At 41.0% G+C, this 12,548-nt stretch overlaps 1 protein-coding gene across 1 annotated transcript in view; it reads right to left on the reverse strand.

Annotated features, from left to right (window-relative positions):
• LOC110149702 (ATP-binding cassette sub-family C member 4-like) overlaps positions 1-12,548 on the reverse strand; it is a 326,525-nt gene that overhangs the window by 49,395 nt on the left and 264,582 nt on the right. The window contains 4 exon segments of the mRNA XM_070471511.1: positions 7,062-7,253; positions 8,313-8,410; positions 9,676-9,786; positions 11,080-11,199. Of these exon segments, the coding sequence (XP_070327612.1) occupies positions 7,062-7,253; positions 8,313-8,410; positions 9,676-9,786; positions 11,080-11,199 (521 nt within the window).

Genomic DNA, 12,548 nt, shown 5'->3' on the forward strand with positions numbered 1-12,548 from the left:
CACCCTGCACTCCAATAAATCCATTCCTAAGATATTGATGTATTTTGTTTCTGGATGTGTGTGTGTCTATGTGTGTGTATGTTGAATACAAAAACTCATTTAAACAAAATGAGATATGAACATATTGCAAGTTGTTTTCATTTAATATTCACTAAAAATATTTATTTTAATGACTATACAATATTATAGTATGTGTGATAATTTATTTAATAAACCCCCTATTGGAGGATATTTAGGCAGTCTCTAATTTTGCCATTATAAATAACTGTGTGTTAAATATCCTTGAAGCCGAATCTTTGCAAACAACTGTCATTATTTTCTTAAGATAAGTTCTCATATGTGGAACTGCCAAGAAACAGGTATGAACATTTTTAAAGTAGATTCTTAAGTACTGCCAAACTACCTCCAGAAATAGATAGCAATTTCTACTGTCAGCTGTTTCCCTGCACATTCACAAACCCATGTGTTATAACTTTGTTTTAATTTTACATCAGTTTGATTTCAAAAAGTGGAATCACGTTCCCAGGACATCTTCCTGGAGGCACAAGAGTTCCTGGCTCCCTGCCTCTCACGTCTGCCCACTCTGGTGCACGTGCTCTCACTTCTCAGATTAACCTCGCGAAGGCTGGTTCTGCGCCCATCACTCCACCCCAGGATCTCTGACCTCTCCATCCTTCACGTCCATGAGTCAGTTTCCTTGGGGTCACTAGGTAGTTGTGGAGTTGAACATGAAAGTGTGTTATACATCTGATAGTTCACTTAACTGAATACCAGGTGCTTAGGTCTTCATTCACAGAAACAGAGCATCGTGCTTTGCTTATGCTAGCCCCACTTCCTGGAATGACTTTCACATACATTTCCGCCTGCTAGAATTTTAACAAGTCACTAAAGCCTCTCTTTAGTCACTAAAGCCTGTGTAATTCCTTGGAAATGCTGTACTTGTCCCCTCATGGGGGCTTGTTTCAACCCTAACAGATGTTATACCATCTTTTAATAAACTTCCATAAAAGTTCTTACAAAGTCAATACAGCATTTTTCTTGTTCTTTAATTGGACTATATGTGTTGACAGTAGGATCTGCATTGGATTTGCCTTTGTATTATTTGTTTTACCTATGGTGTCCTGTGCAAAAGAGGCTTCTGTAGGAAGCTGAGGTTTTTAACTCAGGCTGGATAAATGTATGAAAGATCTATTACTATATTGTTTAAGAATATGATAAACTGGACAGAGAGACAGACATAGCAGACTGATTCTATAGCCATAAATACAATTGCAAATGGCTAAACTTCATTTATAAGTAAACAAAGTACAAGTGGTTATGGTCATTTTACACCTTATGAAAATGACAGCTATCTTTGTCCAAACATGTACTGCATGCTGATCTCCATGCTGGGTGTTTTATGTATCTTATGTTGTTTAAGTTGTACAACTACCTTAGAGATTAGGTCCTGTCACCCCCATTTTTCAAAAGAGAAGATCAAAGCTTAGTTAGATTAACTAGTCTGCCTGAATTAATAAAGTTTTTAAGTGCCAGGATGGTACTTATCCCACGTCTGTCAGGTTCTTTTCCATTCTGCTGATGGCCTCTTTATCACCTGGTTGGCCTGACTCCCTATTACGTCCCTCTGGCTAACTAGAACAGAGACAGTGGGGAGAAGTGTAGCTACAGTTAAAGGAACAGACCTAACATGGAGATCCTATGGCCAGAGAGTTTAAGCAAGACGTGGATACGGGTGAGTATAAAGTAGTGGTTGGGACAAGAAGGACAAAATCTCTGAATGAAGAGCATGACTGAGATCAGGCGGGCAGGCTGTCATCAGGAAAAACCAGCACCTACAGGTGGGCTGGGGAAGAACCCTGCAGCTAAGTGGGACACCAGCTTCCCCAGGAAACAGGCCGAACAGACCTCAGGCACTGCTTGGGGCAGCAAGGCTCATTTTGGACCCCATCAGGTGGTGACAGAGCTGCACATACATAGCTGTGCAGGGCTGTCTCTGACTCCAAGTCCAGGCAGGGCTGAGCCTGTAGGAAATCCCTCCAGTCCCTGCAGGAGGCTGGTGTGGGGAAGACTGTAGCAGGGTGAAAACTGCCTGTGATGAAGATAGACTCACTGAATGATGTAAAGAAATGCAGTGGAATCACACAGTCTTAGATTATACTGTAAAGGCATGATTTGCAGAATATAAATATGAATCTGTAGGGTGGTAAGTGATACAGAACTTTCTAGAGTCTCATGCTTAGACATAAGAGGGGTTTAGGTGATTCATGAGCTTGATTTCAAGCTGTCAAAGAATATTTCATGGAAATCATGGGTTATGAGTCATCAAACACTGTCTATGGGAGAGAAAGGACTTTACTAGGAGGTCTTGTTCAAATGTGATGCTGAGTCAAGAAGTCTGGATAAGAATGGGATTCTTCATCTCTAAGAAGCTCCAATAGATGCAGGTGCTGTTGACCCTGGCACCACAGTCTGAGTCATGAGGAATTAGGAAGCTGGTAGAGAAAGTGGGACAATTTGGGAGTCGGGGGATGGGTTGCTGAGGAAATATATAAACAAGAAGAAAATGTAGGAAACTAGCATATTTTCACATTATATCAAGGTCTAGTAAGCATCTATAAAAATATATTATCCAAGTAATAACTCCGAGCAAGAAAAAAAGTAAGTCAGAAGGGAAAACACCAATACAGTATATTAACACATATATATGGAATTTAGAAAGATGGTAACGATGACCCTATACGCGAGACAGCAAAAGAGACACAGATGTAAAGAACAGACTTTTGGACTCTGTGGGAGAAGGCAAGGGTGGGATGATTTGAGAGAATAGCATTGAAACATGTGCATTACCATATGTGAAATAGATCGCCAGTCCAGGTTCACTGCATGAGACAGGGCATTCAGGGCCAGTGCACTGGGATGACCCTGAGGGATGGGATGGGGAGGGAGGTGGGAGGGGGTTTCAGGATGGGGAACACATGTACACCCATGGCTGATTCATGTCAATGTATGGTAAAAACCACTACAATATTGTAAAATAATTAGCCTCCAATTAAAATAAATAAAATTTTTAAAAAGAATATGTATACACACACACACACACACACACATGCACATATATATAAAACAAACCAAAATCAATCTACCTCTAGAGCTGAAAAATGGCCCAGGACTCTCTAAAATGATCAAATAAACCATCAAATCATTTAAATGAAAAGCTCAATCCACATTCAGGATCTGCACAGGAAGCCTAGGGTGCTATTTACCTCATTTTGGGTTTTTATTTTTGCTTGCTATTTTTTCTATAAATTAGAAACCAGCATAGTACCTATTAATTTTTCCCATTTACTCTAACTTCCAGGAATTGGGACAGCAGAAGAAATGAGGGAAAGAGAATAAAGCCCCACTTCAGATGGTGTGGCTCACTCCCACATTCCCAGCAACCTCTGTCAATCAAATCCAACACAAAAGGGTGTCCAGGAGTGACGGAAGGCTGGGACAGGTGAGCAGGAGAGGAAACCTGAGGATGTACACAGATGGAGTGAAATCACTTGATGAACTTGCTGCCCGGTTATAATCTTTAAATACAGAAATGAAGCTAACAGTGATACTGTGAGTGGACCATGACACAAATCAAAAGTCATGTAATCGCAGTTATTAATTCAGTCTCCAGATTCAATCATCCCTCAAACATTTTAGAAGCTCAGCTAGTCCTATGATTTGAGAGTTTTAAGATATAAAAATACAAATATGTTATGTTCCTAAGATATAGGTAATTCATATTTGATGTCCTTGGGGGAAATTTAAGACAGGAGCAAATTGACAGAATTATGTTTACAGTGGGAAATCTGATGGACATACTTAACTGCTAGTAACCAAACATCACCTATAGTGATTTTAAGAATAGGATTGCATCATGAGATACAGTTACTATTTTCCCAACCTACATGGAAACTGGAAATACTTAGGAGTAAGCTTTTGCCGTGTGACTAACTGAAGTTGCTCTCTGGACTGTAGCCTGCCAGGTTCCTCTGTCCATGGGAATTCTCCAGGCAAGAATAGTGGAGTAGGTTGTCATGCCCTCCTCCAGGCCCTGGATATCATTTGGGCATAAATTTAACATTCTTTCATGTCACAGGAGCCTCCCAGGTGGTGCTAGTGGTAAAGAATCCGCCTGCCAATGCAAGTAGAGGTAAGAGACCTGTGTTCGATCCCTGGGTCCGGAAGACCCCTGGAGAAGGAAATGGCAATCCATTCTAGTATTCTTGCCTGGAAAATACCATGGCCAGGAGAGCCTGGAGGGCTGCAGTCCATAGCATCACAGAGAGTCACAAGGGCACCATTCATTAAATATGGCTACAGTCCACTAGGTGGGTCTGAGTTTTAAAGAGCAGTTCCTAAAGTATTTAACACATCTAGAAAACTGGTTACTTACAAGGAGTTGCCTTGTGTGTGTGTTTTGGTTATTGGTTGCACTTCTCCATGTATTACTCACTCAACCTCACAGCCAGCAGTCCTCAGCACTCTCTCTGTGCCCTGCAGAACACTTTCTGGGGAACAGAGCTCAAAATAAGATGTTCTGAGAGGGTAACAGGCAGGAAGGCCAGGGGTCTCCAAACGGAGGAAAGAGGCTGCAAGTGCCAGACATTTTTATCTCTCTTAAGCGGCAGGAGGAAAAAAACCAGCGATATGTTTTTCCTTCTCTATACAAATTTAAAAGGAGGTTTCTCTTAAAATGCTCTGTTGCCGTGACACCTGGTCTCACCTAAAGCTAACCACTCTCAAACCTTGAGTTAACCAATACATTTCTTTTTCTTATAGAAATGTTGTCTTAAGCTATGTTAATGTACCCCAGACTCTATCTTCAAGTTGGTTCCGCCAAACGGCCTAACTTACTTATTCAGGTATTGGTCCCCTAATCTATGTAAACGAAACTATTTGTTGGTATTCTGCCTTTCTACAAGATTCAAGTCAATCGTTTTATGGCCAGGGATGAATTATCTGGTGCTATTCTAAATTTTATGACATTCCTTTCTTTTCATTAACAGACTGTGAGTGACTATATAACATACAGCTAAAGACTAGGAGGGGGGGGGTACTCTTTTGCCCCCTTCTGATGCCTATGTCAGAAGCTTTCTCTATCTCCTTTATACTTTAATAAAACTTTATTACACAAAAGCTCTGAGCGATCCAGCCTAGTCTCTGGCCCCGAATTGAATTCGTCTCCTCCGGAGGCCAAGAATCCCGGCGTCTTATCGTTCAGCAACAACCTTTCAGTTCCCTGATCTTTAGAAGCCTTAGGGTACTCTGAGACATAGACTCAGAATTACAAAACATGTCAAGATGCTCTTTTATTTTCATTGTGGTAAAATACATATAACATACACTTTGCCAATTTAACTATATTTAAATTGACAGTTTAGTCTTAAGTTTTCATATTGTTGTGCAACAAACCTCCAGAATATTTCTTGCCATTTATTCTTTGTCTTGTAGAACTTAAATTCTATACTCATTAAACAATAACTCCCTACTTTCCATCCCTCTGTGCTTGGTGACCATCATTCTACTTTCTGTCTTAGGTAATTTGACTACTCTAGGAACCCCATACAAGTGGAATTATATAGTATTTGTTTCTTGTGTGTCTGGCATATTTCATTTTGTATGATGTACTCAAGGTTTATCCATGGGTCAGAAATTCCTTCCTCTTTAAGGCTGAATAATATTATATTGTAAGGATCAGGGAACATCTTCTTTTTAGCTCTGTTCTCCAGAAAATAGCATTCTGCAGGGCACATAGAGGGTGCTGAGGGACTGCTGGCTGAGACAGTGAGTGAATAACATTTTATTTATCCATTCACCTCTTGATGAATACTTGGGTTGCTTCCTGCTTTTGGGTACAATGACTAATGCTGCTATAAGCACAGGTGTACGATAAGTGCTATCTTAAGGGTATACAAAATTAGAAGGAATTGGGAAGCAGACACATTAGAATTAACTCAGAAAATGAGGAGGCTTTAACCTCAAGATGACCAAGGGGAAGGGTCTCTGAAGTAGAGAGGGCAGTGTGTGCACACTGGAAGCGGGGAGGATGCAGTGCTTTAGGAGAATCTACACACAACCTGAGTCTTGGGGAGTGTGTGAACATGAGGACTTGAGGTTGGAGAGGTAAGTGGGGAAGAGATGCCTATTGCCTTGTCTGTTCTGGTTTAGTCTCTTCTTCAAGACTCTGCCCTGGTCCAAGCTGAGAGCCTCAAGCTGCATGGGAAAGGAACATCACTTGCAGACATGGGTGCTGACAGGACCAGGTCACAAACCTTTCTGCCATCTTCCACCTGGAATCTTCCCTGCTCCTCTCAGTTTCCTTTCATCAACTTTGAATCTCCAAACTCTGCCTCCATGGAGGGCTCTGGTTTTTCACCCCTGACTGAATCATAATTTTGGGCTCTTCTCTGGTGGCTCTGAGCTGGCCACACAATCCCTGCTAGAATGGATCTAGGACTGCCCTGTGGTTCCAGCAGCAGCCCGCCCAGTCCAGTAAGGATTAGATCTGTGCTTCAGAAAGAAGCAGTCTGTGGGGGCAGGGCAGGAGGATGACAGTTGAGTGTGGGTTAGTGGAGGACAAGTCTACGGGAAGGGTCAAAGGACAGAGGAGGAGGCTATAGCTGAAGGGCATCACAGGAAGAAGAGAATATTTCAGAAATACAAAGAAGAATGGATGGGGAAGAAAAGGAGATATTGGAGAGTTAGAGACAGTGAGTCAAAGCTGACTTCTCAGAATCCACATGAATAATCAGGTGTCAATATAGCGTCCTGGGTCAGGCTAAGTTACAGTTCAGGAGCCCAGGACCCACCAACCACCATGAGGGAGTTCACAACACAGGGAAAGGAATACTGGGATCCCCATCACCTGGTCAGTTATCAAGAGAGATTCACCTGTGTTGTCACTGATCTAATCTGCATCCATGAAGAACAAAGAGTACCCCCAACACACACAAGAAAGTCAACAGCAGATGTGGCACTAAATCTTCAGCTGAATTTTAAAGAGGCAAATGGCTTAAACAAACCTTTTCTCCTGGTTTAATGTCTGTTGTCAGGTCCTTCAATACCAGAGGCCCATCTGAGCTGTACTTGAAGTTCACATTGCTCAAGGCAATCATTCCATTGTTGGGCCAGTCTGGTGGTGGACGAAACTTGAGTTCCCAGGGTGCTTCTTGCTCAAGCTCTGTATATTCTATCACCCTTTCTACTGAAATCATCTGAAACATATATGACATCATGTGGTTTAGGAACAGAGGGTTTTATTTATGGATGTTCAGAGACTGTAAATAAGGCATTCTGTTTTTATATCTTTATATCTGCTTTTTATGGTTAAGAATATTCCAGGTCTTAGCATCTGCAAAGGACTGAAGTAGGAGTGTGATGACTCCTTTGATGATTTGTAAACTTATTCATCATCCTGTAACAGTTTCACTTAGGGCTGCTTCCTTCAGCATTATATTAAAACTAAAAGAATTAGATCAATGAATGCAAAGATTTTATTTATTTACTTTCCACATCTGAATAAAAAGAATTTGGTCAAAGAAAAGAATACTTATGAACACTAATCAGTGGTTATAAAAGGGCCACGTATTATAGAGGAGTAGAACTGGATGGTCATCAAACCTCATTTTAATAATTTCTCACTTTCTACTCTATTAGAAGAGAGAAATGCAAATATTACATTTTTATTGTTTTTCTCTCTTTGGGCCAATATGCAATACTCAAAGGAAAATATAATTTAAATAATGACCAAGGCCTCCTAAACAAAAATAACTTGACACCTTTGATAGCATATTCAGAGAAGTGGCTTATTCTACCAAAAAGGATGGATACCAGCAAATTCAGGGTTTTAACACAAACAAGAATAAATGCTAAAATGAGGCAGGGACAGATATCTATCAATTAAACAAAGAACTACAAAATATTGAATTCTTTTTTTTACCAAGAATGAGGAATTACCAGTTAAGAAGCAATAATAAACAACCTGCCCCCAAACCGGTTTATATTCTCTCCAAGATTTCAAAACCTCCCTCCTACAGAGACATTTATTACATGTGAAGACATTTTGTGATGAATAAAAACCTGCTGACATGGCACACATAAGACTGAGAAAAAGATGTACTTTTTTAGATTAGCTTTAAACAGATGGAGGAGGATATAAAAAACTCTGTGAGCTAGATGTAAAAACAAGTTTTAATATTTTACATAAGAATTCCTTTTATACTTTTTAATGGCAAGAAGTAGTACAAGGTTAAGAATGTTAAGATAAACATCACCATATTCTCAACTTCAACACTTAGCCTGATGCACCATGGGAACACCAAGATGTTGAGAGCATAGGACAGTATCAGGCCAACCTGCCCGACATTCAAAGCTAAATGAGGAAGAAGAGGGGGTTAAAAGTCAGTCCTGTTTTTGACCTTGAGGCCAGTTCCTTCTATCACTTTATTAAGATAACTCCTTTATAACATTTAAATCATTTACATATAATGACAATATTACTTATACTTTTACTATCATTTGATTGAGTCCACAATACAATTAAAACCTCCCTCCCAAAAAATTAAAACCACTATGAATTCATAAAGACTATTAAATGAACTTAATCTCAACACTGTCAATATACAGTAGACAATTAGGAATAATGTTATTATTAAGGCTTTTGTCATTGTGGTTTCAAGAACAATCAAGCAATTTCACTTTCTATGTCCAATGCAGCCATAGTTGGAAACCATGAAAAACAAGGCAATGGTTAAACAGAAAAAGAGACTCAGATGTATAGAACAGACTTGTGGACTCTGGGAGAAGGCGAGGGTGGGATGTTTCAAGAGAACAGCATTGAAACATGTATATTATCTAGGGTGAAACAGATAACCAACCCAGATTGGGTACATGAGATAAGTGCTCGGGCCTGGTGCACTGGGAAGACCCAGAGGGATCGGGCGGAGAGGGAGGTGGGAGGGGGGACTGGGATGGGGAATACATGTAAATCCATGGCTAATTCATTTCAATGTATAACAAAAACTACTGTAATGATGTAAAGTAATTAGCCTCCAACTAATAAAAATAAATGAAAAAAAAAAACTAAAATACAATTCTCATTGTTCCATATTAAAGACTGTGATTCAATATTGCTCTTATAGAATATTTAGGGCTGGTAAATTCATGTCATAAACACCAACACCTGCTCATCTGGTACCCACACAGCAGTGAGGATGGTGTCCTTTGCTACAGAGAATCTTTCTCATCCCAGTGCACCAAGCACCTACAACCAAGAGACCCTAGTAGCCCTAGAGCCAAAATCTAAAGTCCTAACTTGGACAAAAAACTTTATGGCAAATTTGGTTCTCTCCATCCAACTACTAAACACTACCAGAAAAATTTCTAAGGTCAGCTTGCTATTGCTGAGTAGACATCAACTCATTCAAAGAAAGAGAAAAGAATCAAAGGTCCCATCAAGACCCAAATGACTTCTCTACATGGGCCATACTGTGGAATCACATGCTGCAAATGCTTTAATATAGTTCATTAGAACCAAACTGTACTTGTTAGACAAGGCTGCAAGAGTTTAATATAATAACTGTAAATACAGCTATAAATTTTAATCACACCATAATAGTTATTTGCACCCATACTTACTTTGTGCAAGAAGCAGAGACCCAAAGTCAACAAGAGAGACGAAGATGAAATAGATGATATCCAGACGCAAAGTGAACCATCGGGTTATACTCAAAAGCAAGAACCAGGCCTCTGGATTTGTGAACCATAATAAGCATAATGAATAAGTTAGAAAAACCATGTTAACTGCTTTGAACAAGAAAGACCATTTTGCTCAGTTGAGATACAGAAGATTTTTACCCAAAGTAGGATGGCAAAGTTATACACCCAAGGAACATGAAGGTTCCAAAAAGCTGTTTTGATACCAGATAACACAGGACAGAAAAGAATCAAGCCAGGGGCTCTGTGAAACTATATTCAATAGCTTGTAATAATTTATGATGGAAAATTATCTGAAAAAAATACACATATAAAACTGAATTATTTTGCTGTACTTCTGAAACTAATGTACTACTGTTTATCAACTGTACTTCAATAAGAAAAAAATTCAACTCACAGGTTGTAAACAGTAATATGATAACAATGGAGAAAATGGAAAAATGGTCTCATTGGTGCATTTCCTACAGTGCTATGCCTCGACGTGAGGCTCATCCTCTCTCAGGGCCAACTGTTCCCAGCTTTCTGACAGCAGAGAGCACAGCTCACACTCTGTTTCCAGCACCTCCACACTTATCACAGGGCCCTGCACAGTGTTTATTCTTAAGAGCCAGTGTCTATACAACCATGAGCTAACTGGATGTGCATGTGACTTTCAAAATGCCATTTTATCTTTAAGATACAATAAACACTGGAGAGACGGGCAAGGATTTTACAGATTTAGAGGGAATTCTGAAATTTCTATGTAGGGAAAAAATATTACCAATACTCGGAATAATATTAAACAAGTAAGTTAATAATCTGTTAATTAGATTATGATTTACCTCAATCTAATCTGCTGCCCTGCATGCTCTGAAAAGAGAGCTGACAAACTATAGCCTATGGGCCAAGAATGGCCATCACCTGCTTTTGTAAGTAAAGTTTTATTGGAACACAGTCATGTGCTTTTGTTGATGTATTATCTTTGCCTGTTTTTGTGCTACAACAGCAAAGTTGATAAGTTACAACAGAGATAGAATGGCACACAAAGTCTAAAATATTTACTATCTGTTGTTTGAAAAAAAAAGTATACTGACTCCTGTCCTAAAGGGACAGAAAGCCACAGGACACTGTGATGGAAGGACAATGGAAGTCGGTCTGGGGAGAAGAGGGAAGAGGGGAGCACAGACGGGGTGCTGAGAGGACGGGGTGGGGGAGGCAGGTGTGCAGAGTGGGGATATGGGGCAGCACAGAGAGAGGTGCGGGCCAGCAAGAAAACCTGAGAGGGAGGTCAGGCCTCAGACGACAGCACATCCCATCCTTTAAAATCATCTCCAGAAACTCACAGACCTGAGTGCAAGTCTTGGTGTGAGTCGAACAGTTCCTGAAACCTCTGCTCAGCTTTGTACGCCCGGATGGTCCAGAGTCCTTGGAGAGAAGATACTAAGTGGGAAAACACTGGGCTCTGTGCTGGGGAAGCAGAGACAGACACACGACAGAGAAAGTCAGGGAGGCTGGATGCAAAGAAACCCCTTGCCTCCCGTGTGCTGTGTTTGCACGTTCTGCCAAACAGCACACTGGAATTCCTAGTTGGGCTGCCTGGGGGAGAAGGGATGACGCCCTTTCTGGAGAGAATTCTCCATGTGCTGCTCAAACTCCTGCTCATATCAAGCTTCACCTTAACGACCTAGAAATGAAAGATTCTCTTTTAATCTATCTTTGTGCGTGCACGTTAAGTCTTTTCAATTGTGTCTGATTCTTCATGACCCTATGGACTCGCCCACCAGGCTCCTCTGTACATGGGATTCTCCAGGCAAGAATACTGGAGTGGGTTGACATACCCTTTTCCAGGGGGTCTTCCCAACCCAGGAATTGAACCCGTGTCTCCTGTGGCTCCTGCATTGCAGGCTGATTCTTTACTGCTGAGCCACCAGGGAAGCCTGAATCTATCTTTAACCAAATTCAAATCTGACCTAGATTTAGATACTGAAACTCTTTACTAGCTGGTTCATCACAATCCTCAAACATGGCCTCTCTCCAAATTCTTCCTTGATATCTCTGGATGGAAACTGTTCACAAACTTTTGATTCAATAGCATTTTCTTTGACTGCAATGGGTCTTCATTGTGGCACACAGGTTCTTCATTGCAGCATGCAAGCTTTCTTTAGTTGCAGTGCATGGGTTTCCATTATTTTATATCACAGGCTCTAGAGCTCATGGGCTCAGTAGTCGCAGCACATGGGCTCTCTAGTTGTGGCACACAGGATTAGTTGCCCTGTGACATGTAGGATCCTAGTTCACCAATCAGGGGTCAAGCCTAAGTCCCCTGCATTGGAAGGCAGATTCTTAACCACTGGACGAGCAGGGTAGTCCCAATTCAATAGCATTTTTTAATTTAATTTTCTTTGAGAGTTCTTACCACACTGAATTTTGGTGAGCTATCTGTGTGCTGTCTCCAACTTAGATGAGTAACCTAAGAGCCAGGATAGAGTCAGTACATCCCCTATGCTGAACCAGAGCCAGACATAGGACAGGGGCAAGATGAGTAAGAGGAGCAGACAGTCTGCCGTCTCCTCCATCCTGGGATTCTCCCTGCACCTGCGCCAGGAGTCTCTGCGTGGGTCACAGAACACCTGGTACTGCACCGCCCCTGTGCCCACAGGACTTGCTGAGCCAGGTTTCTCTGAATGGTCTTGACTTCTTGTCTGGGAATCTAATCCAGGTTTTTAAACTACCTGCTCAATGCTTTTTCCGGCATTTGGAGGTCACTGTGGCATGAGACACTCACATCACCTTCTAAAACCTAACTGTGCCCTTAG

The sequence above is a fragment of the Odocoileus virginianus genome, chromosome 8, assembly GCF_023699985.2.
Source record: "Odocoileus virginianus isolate 20LAN1187 ecotype Illinois chromosome 8, Ovbor_1.2, whole genome shotgun sequence".
Lineage (NCBI taxonomy): Eukaryota > Metazoa > Chordata > Mammalia > Artiodactyla > Cervidae > Odocoileus > Odocoileus virginianus.